We start from the raw sequence: 25269 nt of genomic DNA, 5'->3' as shown, positions 1-25269 counted from the left end.
GCAATCACAAAAATCTACTTTATGAACGGAATTGAAGCAACATGAAGAATTTGAGTAGAAAAAAAAGAAATACGGAAAATTTGAGTTTCGGGTTGGTATGAAAATATGGATATGCGATTGGGGTTATATAGGCATTCGAAAGATAAAACCCTCATACAACAGAGTAATTGTGATGATCGTATTTAATTTTTGTTGAGATATCATATTTAGTATACGTTACAAAAATGTGATTGAGATTTTTTAAAAGATCGTGATTTAGATATCTCTCCAGATATTATATTTTAGTTGGCACGTTAGTTGTAATTATGGTGGTGTTTGGGTAAAATTTAAAAGTTCGGTTTCCGGGTTTATAAGTTAGAAGCATTTATTTGTACCGTTTGTATAAAAGTGTCAATAAGTACTTAAACGAAGTTAAGAATATTAACTTTTGTTTCATGACTTCTACTTCTTTCTCAAACACTTTAATCATTCATAAGGTTGTGTTCACTTGAATTGAATGAGAGGGAGGGAGAATGAAATGAATTTTATACTCTAAAATAATTGTAAAATAATTTGGTATACTTTTTTACATATTTATCATTTAACTTCCATTGTTCGTCTAGGAAATATTTCCTTTGTCCCTAAGTTCTTTACATTGGGAAAAAATGAAGCATCACACATTTAGATCTCATATAAATTTTAAAGTGACCACCACAATGTCCAGCTTTAGAGCCTTCTTTTATAATATAACTATTTCATAGAAGCCGAGGTACACGATATGGGGCTATTTGGATTGCACATAGGAACGGGAATTGGGAATGGGAATTATCGGAATGGGAATGGGGGATTCGGGTTTGGGAATGAGATTACCGGAGTTGTTTGGATTGTCTTGGAATCGGATTCTGTTCACCAAATGAAGCTGTTTGGATTATCCTGGAATGGGAATGGGTGAAAATTATTTTAAATTATTAAAATTGATCATAATATTTAATATCAGCTTATTTGTCTTAATTGATATTTTCTTTAAAGGGTAAACGATATTAAATATTAATAATTCAAAGGCCATGAAGATTTTTTTTTTAAAATTAAAAATGCTCTCTTCATTCTAAAATAAAGTCGTTTTAGACTTTTACACATAATTTAATATCTATTTTTTTACTCAAAAAAATTTGAAAAATAATTTATAATAATAGGTATTTTCTGCAAATCAAATTATGTATATAAAGGCAAAGCGCATATTATTTCTAAAAAATAAGAAGAAAAAATGAAAATAATATTCTCACCCTGATCTCGGTATAAAACCAAAAACCGAATATTAAAACCGAAATTTGAAAATTTAAGAACTTGTAACTTGCAGTCTTACAAGAATGACATTAAAACATTCGAAAAAAAATTGTCACAATTCAAAGATCTGCTAGTCTCCATCAGAATTAGTTTGAACATTCAAATATTTAAAATAACAGTAGCCAGAACACAAAGTTTGGTTGTGAATGAATTCTTGTTAAAGTCCTAGTCCTAGTCTGCAGTCTGCTGAGTGTTGGGCCTGCTGCTGGCTGCTGCTGCTCACTCAAGACTCCTGGCTCATCCAAATCTCCACATTTCAGTTCCTGAGTCAACAAAATAGAAATCTAATGTCATGAAAATGATAAACCAGATTGAGCAATGAGCATTGTAATTTTTCAAAAAAAAAAAAACCCAGAGCAAAATGGAAAATGATTAAGCATTCTACCCAAGTTTTTAGTATCTGTATTATTTGCAACCTTAAAAAGAATTAAATCTCTTGAAAAGGCATGTCTTGTATGTTAACAATTGGTAAGATGATCAATTGATCAGTGTAGTTAGTACTTAGTCGCATGAAAACATTCCAAAAACTATACTACAGTACATATTATTATGCTGGGGGATAAGTTAAAACAGAAGTCCAGGATCTGGACAAATCTTTCCATGGTTTCCAGCTGAAACAGCCTTGCCATGGTTCCAAACAGGAGTCATTCCTCCAGCAGGAACTTACAAGTTACAACTACTGGGCTGATGGCTACACACTCTTTGTCCTAGAAATGGCTCTCACGGGATTTGCAGAGCACGGGAGATTACAAAACTGGTACAATCCATTTGGAAAAGATGAGAAATCCATGAATAAAACCTTCTGGACCATTTGGCTGATCCAGTTAACAACAATGTATTAACTAGCCTTAAGTTCCACTAGAACTCTGGAACTTAAACCCACTAAAAGAGTGGAACTCAAAAGGATCAACATTTCTATTAGAGTTGGTATATATAGAGGCCATCATAGATTAATGTACCAGACATAAATTAAGTTCTTGATTATCATCAGACCCTTAAAGTTTCCGTCAGATAACAGAACATCATCGACAAATCACATTTCATCTAGCAACAAATTATTAAAACAAATATGTGGGCTGGGGATTAAAATAATGTGAAGAAAGAGAGAAATGGAGTTCTTGGAGGTTGAAATTACCTGACTTCTGACTTCTAACTTCTATTTCTCCACTCATTGTACATCCCCAAAGCAAGTTGATTTGTATAGTTGGTCCAAAAATGAGATGTCTGAATTGTTCTAACAACTTCAATATATCGAGGATCATCTTCGAGATCATCATCATCCTCCACCTCCCAAACGAAAATAAGATTCACTCAATAGTGTTATCACCATCAAATACCAAGGAACAAAAATAACGAAAAACTTGATTATCATTATGTTAACTTGAAGCTTTAACAATATTCTTCTTCTTCGTGTCACTCCCAAACGAGCCATTACTACAAAATAAAGATAAGATTTGTGAGACTAAAACATATATTACCCACTTGTCTATAATACATTCCTATAAAAATCTTAACAAAGAGTATATTGCAGCAAACATACGATGAAATGAATTTAAGCCTAACCTTAATTGTTTCAAGTTGGGCAGGTGAAGAATTCAAATTGAGATATTGCTGCAGAATCTTTCTCTTGGATTTGAAGCCGAACCGTGGCAGTGTCCAAGGGTCTGCACTGTATAATACAAATTAAATAAAAAAGATAACAACTTTGAATTCAGTTGGGCATTTAATCAAACACCTTGTTACCAAACTGCTGAGTAAATTCATATGAAGCCCATAAATTGACATAACTGCTGAGTAAAATTCACAAATATATGTATATAATACGTATACATATGGTGAGAGTTATGTGTACCTTCAAAAGAGCCGTGATTACAGAGTTATATGGCTGAGAGAGATGGGAAGAGAGATTGGAAGAGAGTGAGACAGAGAGAGGGGGGATCGAAGGAGATGGAGGGGGATAGATTCACAGAGAGAGATAGGCGCGATATCTAAAGAGGCGGAGGGCGAGAGAGTCAGGGAGAGAGGGAGAGAGATCGAGAGGGATGAAGTAAAAGGGAGGAGATGATAGACAGATATATTAGCTTGGTCGGGAATGCATTTTAGTAACCCGGGCTGCAGGTGAGGTTTGTGTTAACTGGCTAGAGTGATACAGGTTCCCATTCCCCTTTGTCAAAAATCTGAACCAAACACTATGTTATGGAATGGGCTTCCCATTCCTGTTTCCCAAGCCTATTAACCCCCAACCAAACACCCCCTATATACAGACCATATTTCATTTTTCTGTGAAAAAGTACCTACAGGCTACAGTGAATACAGAAGGAACATTCGAAATCATAATCAACCAATTTATGGAAGTAGGTGTTGACATTTTATACATTTACATGAACCAACAGACTAAGTGAACTAGCAGGTGACCAGACAAGTGCAGTTAATCAGAGAGTAAAACTGCCAAAATATCATCCTTCTTCGAGTAATATAACCAGATTCCAAGTGCTCTATATTTAAGTCACTGACACAAGCAGCAATCTATACTTTACGCAAATAAGATGAAAGAAGATATATGATAACCTGATATGTGTGTTATGGCAGGTCACGATACCCACCTATCATTGTTGCATTGAGTTTTATGGCTTCAGACCATTTCCCCTACTCGTTCTGGACTAGTATTCATCAGTTCTCAATTCTTTCAAGTTTGTGCCACAAAACAAGTACAGTATCTGGTTGTAGGCTTCTAGTAATCAGTACCTCCAGAAATTCGACATCAGATCCCCTGAACGTTGAAGCCTCTTTGAGCTAATTTTCTTGGGAGGGTTTACACCTTTCATGCCAACATGAAAGAGCCTCCATGAATTGTTGTTACCATGGCCAACCTACATCAAAGAATAAACAAAATAAAAACTCATTAAATACAAATTATAACGCTACAGCAATGCTAAAATGGCCTTTAATAGTGCTTCTAAAGCAAAATCCCCAGTTCACACCTGATCTGCTAATATTCATAACTTTGTTCCTTTAGTTCAAGCCTGTCAAATCAACGGGAACACATAACAATAAGTCCAAACAAAAAACTCCTAAAACTTGTTAAGTCCAGATGGCACTTTTTATACTTGAAGTTCTACTTAGATGGTATAATCAGGAAGTCCACAATATGTTGAACTCCCATGTGGAAGCAATGAACATACTCCCTCCTACCTCGTAAATGATTTGATTGCTGATAAACTAACAAATTCAGAATAATGCTATAATGTGCTATAATTGATGGAAAGTCGATGCTGAATCTCTGATCCAATTGCATAAATCATACGGGTGGACACAAAGAGAAGTGCCACCATGACAACAACAAATTCAGAATTTCTAACATCATCGGAAGAGAATTGGAATGAACAAGTAACAATGGATCGACCAAACCAAAAAAAGGAACCAACAGTTTTCCCAATTTCACAAGAAGAGAACCGAAATGAACCGGGCAAGAAAATAAAAGGGAGTCCAGTCATCACACCTTTAGAAGAAGAAGAATCTGCACCGGGTAGGCTACTTTGTCATGTAGAGAGGAGAGGCCGAGAGGTGCAGTCAGAGAGATGTAAAGAGGTACAGGTAGTAATTAGTAAGCCTAGACTAATTTTGCTCTGCGTCAATACCTCTTCTAAACTAGGTATAAATCCCTAAGATTGACTTCTGAGTTCTGAATTGAAAATCTATAGTCGAAATATATGAACTCCAGTTCAACCAAGACCTCTATGCATGCATGCAGATATCAACTAAATACCATCCTCGCTGAAGGGCTTGCAACTCATTAAGGTAAAACCCAAAGGCTAGATGTGCATCTAGGTTGAGGCCTCGGGAAATGTGAGGCTTACCAAATAACTTACCAATACTAAGAACTCCCAAACAACTGGCAAATCATAAACATTAGCTGATGGGATCCCTACCATTGATAGTTATAATAGACTCAGTAACCATTAAACACATATATACAAACAACATGGTAGTACATAACCAGTGATTTTATACACACACAGTTCAAACTCTGGATGATTTTTTATCTGCATATATTAATCAGCACTGAGGCAGCTTAAGAAATCATTAATAATTCTATAATAACTGAAACCCTAATATTAGGAACTGCCCCGCTAAAATTAAAGATATATTGAGTATAAAGAAAACACGCTAGCATAAAATCCTGACTCAATTTGACAATGGGCCAAAAAAGTTATATAATAGATCTACCAAAATAAGGCAATTATCTCAAAAGCATGACTACAAAATCTGGTGTGATGTTTTTTGCCGTGCTCTATAAAACAGAGTTCGCCGAAGCTGCTATATTCTTTTATATAGGATCGGTAGACCACTGGACAATGCTAAAACCTTTACCACTAATGGCTGAAGGTCATCCGTGAAATCTGTATCACTAATTTCTGAAGTTCAGGTGGTGTTTTGAATTTTTCTTTCTACTAAACTTTGAAAGGCAAGCCCTGACTAAGAAAAAATATTTTTTACTGATTTTTAAAACCAGCTGGAACCTTGGCCAGCCTTCCCTGATCCGCTACTGATCGTGGAAGATATGCTTAGCAGAGGAAGAAAGAGATGAGTTATAACAACTCCGTACTTGACAGTCGACGGCTGTTAAGAAACATATTCAAAATTTCATTAGTAACATGTCCGAACAATAATGAAATTCTATATCCAAACTCTTTTTTTTGTTAATGCAATACCAAAACTTTGCATCTAAGTATTATTCTGCCTTTGAGCTCCTACTAGACCTTGTCGAATATGACTACAATTGTAACAAGCACCACTATCTCAATAACACATGAATTTAATTCATTTTTTTAACCTAGACATTCTTTATTTCTATTGCATATCTTTGTAGATACTTCTATAGAATATAATCAGATGATGTGTTGCTCATCTTAATTCCTGGAGATTATAAATAATATGCATTCTCAAGGGTTCGAATTTGTACAACTGATGTGTAGTCTTGTAACTTGTAAGCCTCTAATGCAACATTAGCAGAAATTGCTCCAATAAGCAAGCTTCTCTCAATGATAGTAAAAATTGTTGGTGGAATTTGTTAGTTTTTAATAACATTTACTAGTGTTCTAACCACTACAGTGTCCATCTTTAGAGCCTTCTTTAATAATATACCTATTTCATAAAAGTCGAGGAAAACACTAAATCTAGACCATACTTTATTGTTCAGTAAAAAAGGATTCACAGTGAAAAGAAAAGGAACATTCGAAAATCGTAATCGACCAATATATGGCGGGTAGAGGTGGTCATTTTATACATCTACATAAAGCAAAGGACTAAAGGAGTATAACTTTTTAAACAAACAAGAGCACTTAAACACAGAGTATCAGATCATTCTTGAGTAATTTAAATAAATACCGAGTGCCATATATATATGTTACTTGCTCAATCAGTAATACACACTTTTTGGTTAAATCTAATGCTGAAGATTTATATTAACCTGATATGTGTTACAGTGGGTCATCATAGCCACCTATCTTTTATGCATCATTCGCGAGATTCACGACTCTAGCCAGTTTCCTCTACTCTTTCCCGATTAGTATTCATCATCTCCCAATTCTTTCAAGTATGTGCTAAAGAACAAGTATCTGATTGTAGGCTTGTAGCGATCACTACCTCTAAAATAACCACATCAGATCCCCAGAAGGTTGAAGCTCTCTTTGACTTAATGTTCTAGGGACTACTGAATCTCAAGTAACTGCACTGGTAATTGGTGTATGCTAAGGTTGAGGCCTAAAAAGGTCCTTTATAATCATAGATTTTCAGATCAGAATAGTGGGACCAGATTTCACTCAAATAGTCAAATTACACCATACTCCAACCAGCCATCTTCCTCAAACCTTTTTTCTTTATGATCATTCTCATCCTCTCTGCCTCTTCGCCCATCCCTAAAGAGTTATAGAGGTCTGAAATAATGATATAGTATCCATCATTGTCTGGATCAAGATTTATAGCATGCTTAGCAATTCTTATGCCCATCTCTGCATTATTGTGAATTTTACATGCACTTAGCAAAGCACCCCATAAACCCCCATCAGCAGCAATGGGCATGGATAGAGCTAGAGCTTCAGCTTCTTGCAAATTGCCTGACCGAGCAAGAAGATCCACCATGCATGTATAGTGCTTTAACGTCGGTTTGAGAAAGTGATCTTTGATTCTACCAAAGATTATCTTCCCTTCTTCAACAAGCCCAGCATGATTACATGCTATAAGACCAGATAAAAATGTAAGCTCATTTGGTCTTACATCTGACTGCTCCATCTCTGCAAGAAGCTCTATTGCAGAGTTTGCATCTCCATGCATTCCATATCCTAAGATCATGGCATTCCACAAAACAACATCTTTTTCTTCGATTGAGTTAAAAATATCTCTTGATATTTCAAGCTTTCCACATTTCGCATACATATTTGCCAATGCGGTAGCTAATGGTAAGTTTAGTTCAAACTTTTCTTTCTTAATATAAGTATATATACTTTCTCCTTTCTCCAAGTATGCAATATGAGAACAAGCGGAGAGCACAATTATCAATGTAGCTGGATTTGGCTTCACGCCTTCTGAAACCATACGATCATAAAGGGATATACTGTCATCATAATGCCCTGAATGTGCATAAGAAGAAATTAAAGTGTTCCATGTGACAGTATCCTTATAGGTTCTACTAAAAACATTCCACGCTTTGGTCAATTGACCAACCTTACCATACATATCAATGAGGGAATTAGCAACAGAGATATTCTCATGCATTATGTTCTTGATTGCATAACAATGAAGATATCGGCCCTGATGAATTGCTTGTAATATGGTACATGATGAAATAACAGCTACCAAAGTGTTTAAGCTAGATGGAATGCCTACAACTTGCATTTCCCTAAACAATTCTATGCACTTGGTTGGACGTCCTACCTTAAAATAACCCTGAACCATCACATTCCACACCTCGTCATCTCTTTCATGTATTCCGTCAACAAACTTCTCCACAAGAGTTACAAGTCCAAACTTACAATACATTGATACCAATGCATTATGGATCATCTGGTTGTTTTCATAGTCTGCCCTTATAATGAAAGCATGGAATGCCTTTCCTGCTAAGGGACACGTGGAGTTACCAAAACATGAAAGCATGCAGCTAATAATCATCCCATCAGGATCTATACCAGCTTTCTGCATTTCGAAAAACAAACTTAAACAGTCCTTAAAACTTCCCATTCTAGCATAAACGCCAATAATCGAAGTCCATGACATGAGATCCTTACTACGAACTTCACAAAACGAAAGATAAGCTTCTTCACATGACTCAAACTTAGAATACATCGAAAAAATGGAAGACAGAACACTTGCATAACACCCAATTCCAGACTTTACAGCCAACCCATGTAAGCATTTACCTTCTAACATTGCCCCCATATTCCCGCAAGCTAAAAATCCACCTTCCAACGTTCGAAAATTTGGTCTCTCCTCATAACCACCAACCTTATGCATTTTACATAACAACTTCAACCCCTTTTCACATTCATCATTCTGCACATACCCAATTACTAGCGCAGTCCAAGACACCAAATCCTTGACAGACATTTCATCAAACACTAAACCAGCATCGTCCATACACCCACATTTCGAATACATATACACCAAAGAAGACCCAACAGCTGCATTACCCTCAAAAAGATTGATTTTTGACACCAACCCATGAATCTTTTTCCCAATAAACAAAACCCCAAGTTCAGCACAAGCAGAAACAACCATGGGAATAGTAAACTCATTGGGCCAATGATCAGACACACACATTTGTGTATAAAATTCCAATGCTTCCGCATATAACCCATTGGAAAAATGAGCTTTGATAATAGAATTCCAAAGAAAAGGGTCCTTAAATTTCACAAAATTGAAGACTTTTGTACAAGAATTAGAGTTGTTAAAAGAAGCATATAAAGAAATGAGCTTTGCAGCTATAAAGATGTTATCTTTATGACCAGATGTAATAATGTAACCATGGGATTGTAAAACAGTCTGTACATTCAAGATTTTGTTGAACAGAAAGTGATTGATTTTAGTATGGAGATAGTTATCTATAGATGATGTTGAATACAAGCGTTTGTTTAGAAAGTTGGGTTTAATCCTAAGCATTGTTGACTATGAAGAACAGAATTTTCTTACATTTTATGTGCTGCGTTTTTTTTTTAAGTTTTCCTAAATCATTTTATGTGCTGCATGCTGGTGCTGAAATCTGAATTTTGTATACTTATATACCGTTTGTCATTTTAAATAATGAATAAATGAAATTTGAATTATATAATAAAATAAATATTATAAAATTTTCCTTTCTTCATTTCCTTCAAGAATATGTTTATATATATTATAAAATAAATTAACAATTGTTATTTTGATATTAATATTTATTTTGAATATGTTTTGTGAATTATAATATTGTTAATTTATTTATAAAAATTTAAAATAACAAATTGGATAATACGATGAAAACACTATCAAAGCCAAACCGACATGTACAATGAAGAGTTTCCCTTTGTACTTTAGTCCCAAAGACAAAACAATCTCAACATCTCTTATGAATAAGAAGATTCCTAAATAGCAATAATTAAGTGGGGATAATGATACAAGTAAATTTACTGTGTAAATTGTGAAATTTATGCAAAGTAAAAGGTGAAAAAGCACAATGAAAACAGCTTTTAACAAATGGGGGGCATCAAGTTGGTGATTTGAGCAGCCGTTTGAGATGACCACAAGTTTGGTGCCAAGGTAAAGGACATTTCTTGACTGAAATAAATGCTTTTAATAATTAACCCTTTTTTATCATGCCACCATTTGACTAGTGAGTGGAGAGAGAGACTCTAGAGAGAGAGACACTGAGACATATCATTAGTTGTACTGGTTGTTAGATACATAAATACTTACATACATAAGCTTCTTTCTTGATTTGAAACACCCTTTTGAAAATCTTTATCAAGTACCCTTAACTTCAGTTCTGAATCTCAGGTAAAAATGTTAACTTTATTGTTTTCATAGATACATGTGTGTGCTAGATATGTTGGTTTGTATGTATGTATGTATGTATGTGGTTATTATTGGTTTTGTTTTTTCTGGGTAATTAGGTTATGTGGGTTTTATTGTTTTTGTTTTTTCTGGGTAATTGAATTTTGAGCTTGGTGCTTGTGGATATTGTAATGATTAAGTCAGTGTGTTCTTGATAGTTAGGTAAGAAGGCTGTTGTACTAGGTTTTGCTCTGGTGTACCTGTAAAAATTGGAACTTCATTTTGGGTATTTGGAAACAAGTAGATGAGCTTTGAGGAAAAATCTATTTACTTAATGTGGATTTGTATGTGGAAGATTGGAAATAAAAGGGTGTTTTGTTGCTTGATGAATGAGGTAGAAGGATATGTATTTGGTAGTCACTAGGAGAACAATAAGAATCGGACACAGTTTTACCCATGAGTTCCTGCTCATATGATCTAGTTGACACTTGGGTGAAGAGTATCAAAGATACCTGTTTCTCTGTCTTGTTTCGGATCTACCTTCAATAATGCTCTGATAATAGCTCAAAAAAGTGATCGAGGAGAGAACCATATAAGTTAGGCATACAATATAGATCTTGCAAAATTTTAGGGGCTATTTTTAAATGAGGTAACCACCAATCAATTAAAGTGCCATGATCGCATGTTATCCAAAGAGAGGTTTATTGACCCAATTTTGAATGCTTGTATAGTGATGCACAAATTTTATATAAAAAAACAAAAAAAACCTTGTTTATCACCTTACACGATGATTATCAGTAGTTATTTGATAAGACCAATAAGTAGCATTTAGCAAATAAGGTTTGAATGTAAGGAAAGATTGCTGCAACTTGAGATAGGTTTGGGCATGGGTGGGTTGAAGGGCTGGGCCTTGAGTTACTTGAAAACTCAATCGACACTAAACAAGACAGAAAAGAGCTGCCACAGATCCAAGTTAAAATGGCTCAAAATAGCAAATTAAGTCATTTATGTCCACACTAGCATATTTTAAAATTCTGGCCCATAATGTAACGCATATATGGCATGCAATACCAAAGAGGAAGAAAATAGGTAACCCTGTGTTCCTAGGCATTATCTGTTAGCAAAGCGCGTGACACATCATTGGGGGGAAATTGATAAAAGGGGCGGCACATCTTTTATATGGGTCAACAACTTGCTGAAACTTGCCAGCCGCAAGAATGATCATATTTTAGGGGGAACATTGATGAATTTGTTAAAAAGGTCCAAAGCCTAATAAATAAAATGAACAAGTCGTCATAGATTACTAAACAATAAGTTTCTTTTCAACTACTTACCGAAGAATGAAGCCAACAATACAACATATATGCAGTGAAACGAGTAAGTAGATTAAATTCCATCAATTGATCAACTCGGTGCTGAAGCAATCCGTTTAAATCAATAAAGGTATTCATGGATATTAAGTACATCGTTTTGCTCTCTTTAAAAATCTCGTATCAGTGCTGATATTGTGTAAGGGTTCATTAGATTGTCAAAGGCACTATTAATCGTTCAGTTATGACTGATCCAGGTGGGGCGACTTTAAAGAGGCGGTCACCTTTTCCGATTACCATCAATTAGGTACTGATGAGGATATCGACTAATTGTGCCACTGTAAAAGAAATCATTTCATGTCTAGTATTTGTTGATAATATGAAAATTGAAGGGCAAATACATGAAAAACCAACAGTTAACCCGTCTTTCTTGTTCTCCTCCTGCTTCTGTTAATTTTGCTTTATTCATTAGTTTTTATGGACAAAAAGTTTCTTTCCTTTTTTCATTCATCTTTTCTCTTATTGTTGCTTATAACATTCTCTCATTTATATTATTATCTTCTGCTAGTAGTAGATTATTTCTATAATATAGTTCTGATTAAAGTATCCGTAACGAATTATATCGGGGCCAGAAATGTTATTTTGCCATTAATTTTGATGAAGTATTCCTAACATATATTTATTTTGGGCAGATATGATGATCATTCACATTCAGAGGAGATGACACACGGGGTTGCAACTTGAATCAGATAAATAGAAATGACATCGAAAAACATGGAACTTCTCCTTATAATTATCGTATTGGCGTGCTTGAATTCTTTTGTCATGCCGGATGCCCAAGGTACTGTGCTTACATTTCACTTTTGATGTATTTGTACTGCATATATCAAATGCTAGGTCATATACCTCCAGTGAATTGGAAAGGATCCAGGCAAGTTGGCCGTCTCAGTAACAGTCTCTCTATCTTTCTCTACATACATTACACTTTCAATAATAGTATTGCTTGGAGTTTATTAGCCTTACTGGATTTTTTAATTTATGGCTTTAGAAAGCAAATCAAATAGTTAAAAGTTTTTCAATATAATTTATATATAGCAGATTAATCTTAGTAAGCTACATATTTATTTAGACTTCCTTTTAAGTTTTCTGATTATCACTCTCTCTGAACTAAGCTGTAGTCTGCCTCACTCTGCCCTTATTGCAGCTTGTTCCTTTTGCCTTGTTCACTCATTATTTACTTTAGAACGCACAGTTAGCAATGTTATTAATCTCACTCTAATAATAACAGTCCAAATTAGATTTTCCTCCATCATACTGTATCAGAATAAAGCCAAGTTTTTGTGACATGTCTATAACTAACATATCACATGAACAACTTAGCAAAAGAAAACATATCACATGAACAAGAAGCATGATGTAGCTGTATTATCATTTTGCTACCAGATGATAATGAAATTTATAATTCCATTACAGAAGTGTACGACTGTATATATATAAGAAACAGTTGTAGGAAAACTATGGCATGAATCACTTGTATAGCTAAGAAAAATGCTTTATAAGTGTGAGGGAAATTTGCACCATGCATTGATGTCTTATATGACGACAAACTTTGTCAGAAATCACCATCATGCTCATGTACGGCATAAGTTTTCCTAGAACTTAGTTACAAAGTGAGGAAAGGTTCAAGGACGTGTGCACGTCAGTGTACGTGTGATCGGACATAAATGAGTTCTAATCTGCATATGTTGTATTTTTATGTATCTATGCTTTTGCCTTTAGTATGCATTTTGCTGAAGAACTATACCATGCTTTCTTGACTTTATGTTGGTGGATATTAAATTACAGCCTCATTAGCTTGCTGTTGTACCTTACTTTCTGGTGATTTACCTTGTTCTGTTTCAGGGGATGCACTTTTTTCATTGAGGAGTTCATTAAATGCTTCAGCTGATCAGCTAGGAGATTGGAATCAGAATTTAGTGAATCCATGCACTTGGTCAAAGATTATTTGTAATTCTGAATCTCAAGTTACTTCAGTGTATGTAGCTTTAGAATGTACCATCTTGTTAAAATATTAGTGCAAATATATTGTCTTGTGCTATGATCGGTGTCATTTCAGTTGCTATATTTTGCCTTTAGTGTTATTTGTATTGTATGATATTTTTCATTTGCTTTTGACTTACTAATTTTTTTGATCTATTTCAGAACATTATCATCCATGGGGTTTTCTGGAGTACTGTCCCCTAAAGTAGGAAGTCTTCACGCTCTTACTACGCTGTACGTACAAAATACTTTTGAAATAGTAAAAACTCATGCCATGTGTAGCTTCATAAAATATTTAAATAGGGAAGAAATAGTGATTTTAAATTTACTCACTGATTATATATAAAACTTTACCAAAACCTGTCAACAAGATATGCTTTTTGTGTCATTGCATAGCATACAATAAAATGGTAGCTACTTCAATATTTTTTTCATTTTTTTATATTGGTTTAAGAGAAGGTTGTGTTTGGTGTAATGGTGAAGTGTCTATTTTGCTATCCGCCTGGCACGAACTTAAACATCGGGAACAGCCCATTGATGAAAAATGAGGGCAAGGCTATACATCAGGTTCTTCCTGACGTACCTGTCATTGTTAAATACTTATCAATATGTTTTTATTATCATCAGATCTTTGAAAGGTAATCGTATAACGGGTGGGATACCGAAAGAGTTGGGGAATTTGACAAATTTGACGATGTTAGATTTGGAAGATAATCGTTTGACCGGAGAAATACCATCTTTTCTTGGTAATATGGAGAAGCTTCAGTTCTTGTAAGTGATACTATCTGTGTCTTTGTTGTTTAATGGTTACACTACCTTGTAGTATTTAAAGTGGTCTTAAACTCACTTTTTGGAACAGGTTGTTGAGTCAAAACAATTTCACTGGGTCAATTCCTGGATCGTTGTCTAGTCTTTCAAACTTGATAAATATGTAAGTTCTATCTTTGTGATCTCTTGATTATTGTCCTTCAATAAAAGAATTGGAATATAGGGGTTTGGCCCAACGATCAGCCTTCTTCCCTCCCTCTTTAAACCGAAAGCTTCTGGTTCAGAGGCCCAGTATACGAGTATTTACCCACTAACAGAAAAAAGAAAATCAAGGAGGAGGGGGGGGGGGGGGGGGGGGGGACAGAGACTGCAATGGGGTTCGTCTGGGAATCAAGGATGCAGTAATTGTGTTACAGTGATCAAAGTAAAGATGGAGAAAAAATAATTAGGTTCTAATGAATACATTTGATCTTCCTTTGCAGTCAGCTTAATTCAAATGATCTTGTAGGTCAGATCCCCGATGAGCTGTTTCAAATTGCAAAATACAAGTACGGAAACATTATTTCTCAACTGTTCTGTATTTAAATTTTGTGCTTGTCTTTCTCTCTCTATTACATTGACAATGAAACTAATTTTGCCTCAGTTGCTTTTAACAGTTTTACAGGAAACCATTTAAATTGTGGTTTCAATCATTCTCACCCTTGTGTATCTGGCCTTGGAGGTAATATATCTGGTCATATTATATAATATAATACATAAACATGTCATACAACCTTTTCTGGATAAGCTTAACCAGCACGCAACTGTATCCCTAGGTGGTAAAAAGAAATCCAAGACTGGAGTTATAGTTGGTACTGCTGGTGGCCTTCTGGGCCTTCTTGCTGTTGGCTGCTTTCTGTGGTACATGTACAAGGGAAAACATAGAGGCTACAGACAAGAAGTTTATGTTGATGTTTCAGGTATGCGAGTTTGTTTTATAATACAAGCAAAAGTATTAATATTTGTAGAGGTTGATATTGTGGTTGGCTAAATGTTTCGTGAGTACTATACTTATGTATATTATTTGAGGAGATTCATAATTATTCTGACAATGTATTAAAACAGACGGTTCCAGCTACATACAAGAGTAGTTAGTTTTGTTTTTAAGGTGCTATTCTTTATGATATTTAAGTAGGTAACAATATTAAGGTTTGTGCTGTTTCAGACACGAAAAGTATATAGCAATTACTCAATAACAGTTTCTGTGATCTTGTGGATAGTATGACCTTATGCTATGATTGGTTAATGAACATATTAGGAGAATGAATGAATACATGATGAATTAACTGAAAGCAAAACAGGAAATTAGGAAATATTTTTGGAGAGGTTGAGAAATCCGTCTTGCTGCAGCTAATCTTACTGATCTCACTCTTTAATTCCATGAATAATTGTATTAGAAAATCGGCCCTTACACAGAAGGCTCATTCTTCTCACCCATATCCTTTTTTTCATTTTTTTTTCTTAACCCAAGCCATTATCTCAAATTCCATTGATGCCATCCAAACAAGGATTTACATTTCTACCAAGTTCTTAGCTGTGGCAGATAAATGATAGTCATCATATAAAATTAAGGTAGCGTTTGATGTGCCAACGGATATATTCAAGCTGCACTGAACATAAGCTGTCTAGAAGCTTCCCTGAATGGATATAGATCCATTCTACATACCTAATCAAGCCTCACACATTGACGGTTGGTTAAATATTCTGTTCTGTAAACTGGAATTGGGCAAAGAACAAAGATTACTTGGGAAACAATGGCTAGTGAACTGTCATCTATTGTATGCTCCTTCCCTTCTCAGTTATAGCAGCTTGAAAGGAAAATGACCTGGCCTTGTATAGTGTCAATGAGATCCATACTGGTATCACATGTTCACCAGATTTCCTAGGATGTCTGGGTTGAACCCAGGGGTAGAATATCTAAAAAATCTGTGCCTCTCAAGGTCTCGAAAACAGGAAAATGTATCAATCAATTAGCTTGTTTATGTGATCCGATTAGTTTTGTTCATTACTTTGGACAAGTAATTAAGTTGTTGAAGTATTTAAATCTAAATGATTCGACAGGATGAATGGGTATCTTATAGGGTCAGTGTATTATAGGTTAATAAAACCTCATGTGAGGAAAAGAGGGGCAAAACATATAAAGATAATAATATCTGAAACTTAAACATCTGGATAATTCTTTTTTATCCTAGTGTATGATCGTACTCTGATAAATTCAACATTCGACCCAAAATCATTTACTGCATTACTTTATTCAGTGTAGAAGTGAAAGCTTGCAATTTGGAGATGAGTGAACAGATTTATGATTAATATCATTCTTTTGATGCTGATATGACTAATGCATCCACGGAGTTAGTCCGAAAAAGAGATTACTATGTCCCTAAATTAAAATAACAAATATGTAAAATCGCACTGCAGATATTGTGCAAGTAACATTTACTAAATTTGTGTATCACTTGTATTAATCTGAATTAAATTTCTCCCAGATGTTGTGCAAGTAACGTCTACTAAATATGTGCATCACTTTTGGTAATCTGTATTAAATTTCTCCCAAATAAATCTACCAAATATTCCGATAATATGATCCAGTAACCAACTTGACGTATTATTTAATATGTATTGATGTAGGGGATAGCTCATATTATATTAGAAGGACTTGCAAGCCACCATGCCAACAAAGAATTATAATTTTATAGGTCAACTTTACCTTGTTAACTAGTTATAAACCAGATTGTACGTTTGAATTCCATTTATGGATCTTATTGATATATTTAGTCACTGAGTTTTTATAATGAATCTTGCTGGTTTGTGTACAATATCGAATCTCTTCATTTCTAGTTTAACTTTCACATTTGCTGATCAGTCTCTTTTTATCTTATGTCCAGGGGAAGTTGATCGAAGAATTGCATTTGGTCAATTAAAGAGATTTTCATGGCGAGAGCTACAAATTGCTACAGAGAACTTCAGTGAGAAAAATGTTCTTGGACAAGGAGGATTTGGGAAAGTTTATAAAGGAGTGCTTGTAGATAATACAAAAATTGCTGTGAAGCGATTAACAGATTATGAGAGTCCTGGTGGAGAATCAGCTTTCCAGCGTGAGGTTGAGATGATAAGTGTGGCAGTTCACAGGAATCTTTTAAGGCTAATTGGGTTTTGCACGACGCCCACCGAACGCCTTTTGGTGTACCCATATATGCAGAACTTAAGTGTTGCCTATCGTTTACGAGGTTTTACTCATTAGCTTATAATTTAATTTGATATTAACCTGCTGATTCTATGTCCTGGTGACCTGCATTACTTTTAAGTCTTTCTTCACAAATGCCTAATGTGAATGTCTACAGATGACCTATAAATGAAGTTTTTGTAGGGTTGTCTGTTGACCTCAGAGTCAACAATATTTGGCTTTCAAATTTTTGCATGGATCCAAATAATGACTGTACCTACATATGTTTATGGGTACATGAGGGAGAGTAATTATGAGATTTATTGGTGGCTCCGCACTTGAAGCTGACCTATATTCTTTATTGATTCTTTTTTGAGCACCCCAAGATATCATGATAGAGTGGTTGCTAGGGTTTTAGGCTTCTATTGTCATCATTAGTGTGAGATCCAAGCACAATTTTTTTCTCACATTTTTCCTGATTAAAATTTTATATTATATATGTGTATTCTTGTTTGTTTTCATGCTGACTCTGTACACGGTGTCTATGCGGATTTTGATTTTGTATTGTCAAGTATTTAGGTTGTAGTCGGGGAACATGTAGTAATACGTCATTTGTAATCATTTTGTTTATATTAATTTTTCTTCTTGTTCTTCTATACACCTTTTATGATAAAAGTATAATTGGTTGATTTATTGATTCAGAGCGTAAACCGGAGGAGGCTGTTTTGAATTGGCCCACAAGGAAAAAAATAGCTTTAGGCACTGCACGTGGATTGGAATACCTTCACGAACACTGTAATCCTAAAATTATTCATCGTGATGTAAAAGCTGCAAATGTATTACTTGACGAGGACTTTGAAGCTGTTGTCGGTGACTTTGGCCTTGCAAAGTTGGTTGATGTGAGAAAAACTAATGTGACTACTCAAGTTCGTGGAACAATGGGTCACATAGCTCCTGAATATTTGTCCACTGGCAAGTCATCGGAAAGGACAGATGTTTTTGGTTATGGGATTATGCTTCTGGAGATTGTTACAGGTCAGCGTGCGATAGATTTTTCACGCTTGGAAGAGGAAGACGACGTCTTATTGCTTGACCATGTAAGATAATTCTCACATCTGACTTTCTGGTTTATACATGCCTATTATCTTTATATATATATATGGAAATCAGGTATCCTAATGCTTTGTTGAATTTATTTCTTTTATATATATTTTCACTGGTCAAGGGAGCACAATAAAGCACCGAGGTCATAAGTGAATGTTTTTGTTTTTGTCTATTCATTATGAAGTATAATTCTGAAATCTTGCTTGCTCGTGACATAATTCAACATACTATTATCAAATGTTTTAACCCCTTTTTGTGATGGAGGGCGAACAACAAACTTCAGTTTCATTGTCATTTCCCAATTTATTTATTTTTTACGTGACTGCTCTAATTATTGCTCCCGATTTAAAATTATTTATAACTTGGTGTAGACCTAAAGAGAAGTCATATATCCAAAGTTGTGCATTTAAAGATTCTTTGTAAATTATTAGAAGTTGAGTTTCGTAGCACAGAATTGGTAGCACCACGGTAGAAATTCCGTTCAAGCAAACATAACCCAAATTTTACTTTTGTTTGGTTTTTAAGGTTATTTAGTCAAAACAAACACCATACCATGTCTTCCATAGTCTAAATTTCACTCTCAGTCTCATCTCTCACAAACTAGTGAACTTACAATCAGGTTGTGGCAACCTGATTTTCTAGCGCCGAACACCATTACCGTGTTTTCCATAGTCTGACTTTTCCTCTAATGGTCTCATCTCTGGCAAACAATTGAACTCACATCAGGTTGTGGCGACCCAATCTTCTGGCTCCAAACATCATTAGCATGTCTTCTCTTGTCTATTTTGTCCGCTAATAGTCTCATCTCTGGCAAACAAATGCACTAAACCCGATCTTCTGGCTCCTGCAGATGTGGTTGTTGCTTGTGTTGAATATACAAATTTGATTTGTACAAATAAAGTTACTTTAGTTTGACCTTGTCTTTTCTGCTAGAATTTTTTATAAAAATTTCTCCTGTCTTGTCTTTTGTGTACTTGAATTCATTTGTTAGTACCTGTCTTTTGCACTCTTCTATCCTCTTTGTACATGTAGGCATATAGCTACTTCCACACTTGTCATTCTCTTTAACTCTTATAAATGGGTGTCTTCTAATGAAGGTCAAGAAACTGGAACGGGAGAAAAGGCTGGATGCTATCGTTGATAGAAACTTGCAAAGGGACTATGTCATACAAGAGGTGGAGATGATGATTCAGGTGGCATTACTTTGCACGCAAGGCTCACCGGAGGACAGACCGGCAATGTCAGAGGTTGTCCGGATGCTAGAAGGAGAGGGACTTGCTGAGAGATGGGAGGAATGGCAGAATGTTGAAGTTACTCGAAGGCAAGAGTACGAGAGACTACAAAGAAGATTTGACTGGGGGGAAGATTCAATTCATAATCAAAATGCTATTGAGTTGTCTGGGGGAAGATAAGAAACGAAACTCCAAGTTCATGGTATATAATTTTTTCGGCAAAAGTTTAGTTTGACAAATATATCCAGCGAGTAATGTATTCATCTGTAATTGTGCCACATGAACTAGCCCGCGCCTTAGCTCCATACAAGGTCACGAATCTCTGGAAAGGCTTTTATTGTATTTCCCGTGAACTAACTGTATTATGGTTCCATTTCGTGCAACTGTCGTCATATGAGTAACTCAGAGAGGACAGACCTTGCATATTGTATCAAACGTTTTATCTTTGTTTTTGTGTATGATTGATCAATTACAAACCATATACTTAGAAGTTTTAACTCAATTTAAGTCATGTTTTCTTATTTAGTTTCTGTGAACATTTCTACTGTCTGCTGTTGCCTCAGTTTATGTCTGATTGTATGACGTGTTTGAGATGAGCTGAACTAGAAATTTGAATTTACAACTAATTATGCAGAATCATTTGATTCTCAGCCAATTGGTCTACGATGAAAATCTGAGTCAAAACTGTAGACGTAAGCTTGGAAAATAGGCATAACATCATCATCCCCGTTGAAGAAAGTGTCCTGAGAAACAGGGTATACTCGTGACTGGTGAGACTCCTCTGAAGATCAACTTTTGAACATGAGAACTCTTGAATACAGCTCGATAACCATTTTGGAACACTTTTGTGGAATACATAGTGCTGGACAAAAATGGGATTTTCATATTAATCAGAGATCAGGCTCTCAGATATATTAATACACTTATAAACTTGTATATCTATGCGGTCAGATATTAAGAGTTTATCTTTTGTCTTTTCGAGTAAGGTCTAACTTTTTTAAAATCAAGTATCTCAAGTGTTAAAGAGTTTATCTCTTGTCTTCCCACATTCTAGGTTCGATTCTCACATTTTGTTAACAGAATAAGGCAATTGTTCATGAAAAGTAGTAGTACGTAACTTTACAGAGTGTTAAAACATTCTAAGGCAAATGGTTTTACCATTGACAAAGCCACAAGGGACAAATCTCAAAGAAACTCAACAAGTTCAAAATTTACAAAAAGAGTCACGGGGAAATTATTGTTTACAAGCTCGTTTAGTTTTCAGTCGAAGCACAAATCTCCCTTTCTTCAATGTGAACACCTCACAAAGAATATTCCACATGCGTTATTAAGTTCACGTATTTGACAAGAAATACACATTCACCTCCACATTCCTCGGAGAGCCTGGTATAAATACACGTCAAATGACAACCGTATGCATAACCAAATTTTCATATACCCTTTTGTTTTACGCAACCATCATACCTGAATTAAATTCTCTAGTTTTGTATATCTTGAGTTGCAGAAACTACTTCTGACTTCTGAGTAGCTACAAAATACACAAAGTAATTTTTGCAGAGAACATGTCGTTTGAAACGCTTGCTATGGCGGGTATGGATTATGAGGAATGTGGCATGACAATGGAAGAATGGGAGCAATCCGAATCGAGGACACCGCCCCATCTATTAGCTGATGAAGAGGACAAGGAAGAGACAGGAGATCATACAAATTTGCAGCAAGTTGAATTAGCCTGGGCGTCATGTTTAAAAGTGGAGGACCAAAGTAGAGTCAAATGCAAATCGAGAAAAGATAAATTGCCGATAATTATAAGCAAAGTGAAGAAAGCGAAGCTAGTGAAGCAGCTGAGCTCTAAAAATACGATGATGATTGATATTATAGGAAGATACCTCAGTTATGCTGGTCTTGGCCTTGGACGACAAATATAAAGAAAGTTCCGGTTATTGAGCCTCGTCATTCCTAACTTGTAACACAGGAACTCAGAGAGCTAAGAGCTTTGATGCCTATGCCCTTTGGATCAGTTTCATTTTTTTACAACTTTAAGGTGTTTTTCTTCTGAGTATCCTTCTGGTACAAAATTAAGTAAAGATGGAAGAATCACAAACACAACTTAATTAATTTTATCTTGTGATTGTACAAAGTTTGACATGGTGTTTATTGGTTGTAAACTTGTAAAAACACAGCTTTTTTTATTTTTTAAATTAGTTTTAATTTTGTACAAGCTCAATTGTATTCTAGTCATGTACATCAGCACTTTTCATTAGTTCCATATATTCACGTTGTTTTTAATAATCATCAGTTTTTACTGATTTATGTTCTGAACATGGATTGTGAGTTGGGACTATATATATTGATATATATTGATAGCTCATATGTGTTCACTTTGTTTTGCTTAAATATTAATTATTATATAAGTTACCGACTCAAAATATCATGATACTGGAGTAAACTGAAAATGATTTGAAAAAGAGTATAATGATGATAATGTAGAAGTATTAACACGGCAGGAAAATCTGACATTTTTAATGAAATTTTCCTGTCATAAACACGAAATACCGTTATTAAAATGAAGGGTCAAGAAAATTCTCAAAATTATTAGTATGATTCGTAACATATTACCAACGAATTATCGCTCGTTTTTATTCTTAGCGGATGTCATCATTCTTTCCCGCAAGTGACAAGTGTTTAAAGATGGTTGTTCTCTTCCAATCCTACTTCTCGATCTTTGGGGGAATTGCGCAAGTACTGTAAAAATTATCGACGCGAAACTTAATCGGTTTGTCAACTACTAATATGTCCTGGTTTGTTAGCTAATTTTGCATAAATTTTTTTATAATATATAATATTTTAATAAAAATATAATTTCATCAATATATTCGAGTAATTGTAGATCGATGAAGTTGTTTTAAAACATTATAGTTCAACTAAAATAGCCTATTGAACTTCGGTAAAAAAAAAATAGCATATTGAACTTTTTTTTGATATATGCAAGTTTAGTGTTGTTTATTCTAATTATATTATTTTATTTTGGATTACATTATTTCTCCTATTTCCTTTGTAAACATGACCTTTTTAATTGATATTAATTATATAAATGTATGTTTTTTTTTCTTGTTCATTTCGATCCAATTATGACCTAAATATAAGAAACTAATCCTACAAGAAGACATAATAATTAAGTTAATTTTAAAAGCGATAAAATAGCATAGAAAAATTTTTGTTTAAAAAAAACATAGCAAAATTTTTAATCTTATAAATAATAACTAACCTGATGATGCCTCGATATAAATTTGGTAAAAGAAAATTTTGTAAATATATTAAGATATGTGAAATATGTAACTAATAAATATCCTGTAAATTTAGTAAATCATATCAAAATAAAGTTGAATAAGATGAATTTCACAACTTTAAATAAATTATATAAAATTCTAAATTCGAGTAGGAATATTCATATAATTAATTCAGATATAAATATTTATACAAAAAATCATATCTATTCCAAATTCAATTTATTTTGTATCCGGTTTGTTAAACAACATAAACAATATAATTTCAACAACAATAGTGTTAAGAGTTTATCTCTTGTCTTCCACCTTCTAGATTCGATTCTCGCATTTTGTTAACAGAATAAGGCAATTGCATTCTGTTAACAGAACAAGGCAATTGTTCGTGACAAGTAGCAGTACGTAACTTTACAGAGTGTTAAAACATTCCAAGGCAAATGGTTTTACCATTGACAAATTTGTCACAAATCTCAAACAAACTCAACGAGTTTAAAAAAGAATCACGGGAAAATTATTGTTTACAAGCTCGTTTAGTTTTCATTCAAAGCACAATTCTCCCTTGCTCCAATGTGAACACCACCCAAAGAATATTCCACATGCGTTATTAAGTTCACGTATTTGACAAGAAATACACATTCCTCGAGAGCCTACTATAAATACACGTCAAATGATAACCAAATTTTCATATACCCTTTTGTTTTACTCAACGATCATACCTGAACTAATTCTTTAGTTTTGTATATCCTGAGTTGCAGAAACTGCTTTTAACTTCTGAGTAGCTAAAAAAGACACGAAGTACTTTTTGCAGAGAACATGTCGTTGGAAGCGCTTGCTATGGCGGGTATGGATTACGAGGAATGTGGCCTGACAATGGAAGAATGGGAGCAATCGGAATCGACGACACCGCCCCATCTTTTAGCTGATGAAGAGGACAAGGAAGAGAGCGGAGATCATACAAATTTGCAGGAAGTTGAAGTACCGTTGGCTTCATGTTTGAAAGTGGAGGACCAAAGTAGAGTCAAATGCAATTCGAGAAAAGATAAGTTGCCGATAATTATAAGCAAAGTGAAGAAAGCGAAGTTAGTGAAGCAACTGAGCTCTAAAAATACGATTATGATTGATATCATAGGAAGATACCTGGGTTATGCTGGTCTTGTCCTTGGACAAACATAAAGGAAGTTTAAGGTTTTTCACCAACAAGTGAAGTTTAATTTTTATTTTGTGATTGTACAAAGTTTGTGATGGTGTTTGTCAAGTTTCTTGGACTGTAAACTTGTAACACAGATTTTGTTTTTTAACCAATTCTTTATTTTGTACGAGCTCAAGTATACTGTATTGTAGTCATGTACAAACTGTTCATTATTTCCGCATGTTCACGTTTTTTCTCCCCTTATATCATCAGTTTTTATTCATTTATATTGGGAAGAACATGACCGTGAGTTGCGACTATATATTGATAGTAGTATAATTGAACATCAATGATGAATGCTTTTTTTTGGTTTGCTTAAATATTTACCGCCTTATCTTAATCATGTACGATATTTGAGTAAACTAAAAATGATGGGAAGAGAATTTTAATTTATAATTAAAATGATAGGACTGGAATTTAAAATATATATAATTTTTTAAATAAATATAGTTTGATCCATATATTATAACTAGCATGACAGCGCGTACGACGGAGAAGTTATTTTCTACAGTTTTGTAGACCATGTGTTAATATTCTTGATTGTTTTCTTATTCATAAATATTATGTAATGCATATGATTTTCGGGTTAATTATCAAGTTAGTCATTGAAGTGGGTTTAATGTATCAAATTGGTCACTGAACTCAAAACGGTATCAAGATGGTCACTGAAGTGACCATAAATATCAAACAGGTACTTTGAAATATAAATTCAAGTACTAAAAATATTATTTATAAAGTTTTACACATTATTTTTGAATGTTACATAAACCAACTAAAAGGTTATGACTTCTAATATTTATGA

At 34.4% G+C, this 25269-nt stretch overlaps 2 protein-coding genes across 10 annotated transcripts; one reads left to right on the top strand and one right to left on the bottom strand.

Annotated features, from left to right (window-relative positions):
• Positions 1–1294: 1294 nt before the first annotated feature.
• On the bottom strand, positions 1295–9552 carry LOC108202151 (pentatricopeptide repeat-containing protein At4g39952, mitochondrial). Of its 7 annotated transcripts, none has more exons than XM_064085661.1 (6): positions 6794–9552; positions 4305–5943; positions 3892–4193; positions 2887–2987; positions 2459–2757; positions 1295–1586 (listed from the first exon to the last, which is right to left on the bottom strand). In XM_064085661.1, the coding sequence occupies exon 1, from the start codon at positions 9475–9477 to the stop codon at positions 7159–7161; it is 2319 nt and encodes a 772-aa protein (XP_063941731.1). In that variant the 5' UTR covers positions 9478–9552; the 3' UTR covers positions 1295–1586; positions 2459–2757; positions 2887–2987; positions 3892–4193; positions 4305–5943; positions 6794–7158. The 7 variants fall into 7 exon arrangements, 5 of the variants coding, with proteins under 5 accessions (XP_063941731.1, XP_063941733.1, XP_063941730.1 ...); XM_064085663.1 differs by lacking the exon at positions 4305–5943 and having other exon boundaries at positions 2459–2610; positions 2705–2757; XM_064085660.1 differs by lacking the exon at positions 4305–5943.
• Positions 9553–10110: 558 nt separating this feature from the next.
• Positions 10111–20522, top strand: LOC108202130 (probable LRR receptor-like serine/threonine-protein kinase At5g10290). Of its 3 annotated transcripts, none has more exons than XM_017370520.2 (13): positions 10162–10344; positions 11909–11958; positions 12344–12492; positions 13554–13686; positions 13854–13925; positions 14319–14462; positions 14551–14622; positions 14942–15007; positions 15116–15180; positions 15275–15418; positions 17384–17725; positions 18364–18758; positions 19863–20522. In XM_017370520.2, exons 3-13 carry the CDS (start codon positions 12411–12413, stop codon positions 20175–20177), a joined length of 1830 nt encoding a protein of 609 aa, XP_017226009.1. In that variant the 5' UTR covers positions 10162–10344; positions 11909–11958; positions 12344–12410; the 3' UTR covers positions 20178–20522. The 3 variants fall into 3 exon arrangements, with proteins under 3 accessions (XP_017226005.1, XP_017226009.1, XP_017226017.1); XM_017370528.2 differs by lacking the exon at positions 10162–10344 and adding an exon at positions 11048–11784; XM_017370516.2 differs by lacking the exon at positions 11909–11958 and having other exon boundaries at positions 10111–10344.
• Positions 20523–25269: the final 4747 nt, after the last annotated feature.

The sequence above is a fragment of the Daucus carota genome, chromosome 1 (genome assembly GCF_001625215.2).
Source record: "Daucus carota subsp. sativus chromosome 1, DH1 v3.0, whole genome shotgun sequence".
Classification (NCBI taxonomy): domain Eukaryota; kingdom Viridiplantae; phylum Streptophyta; class Magnoliopsida; order Apiales; family Apiaceae; genus Daucus; species Daucus carota.
This window is presented reverse-complemented; position numbering and strand designations above follow the sequence as displayed.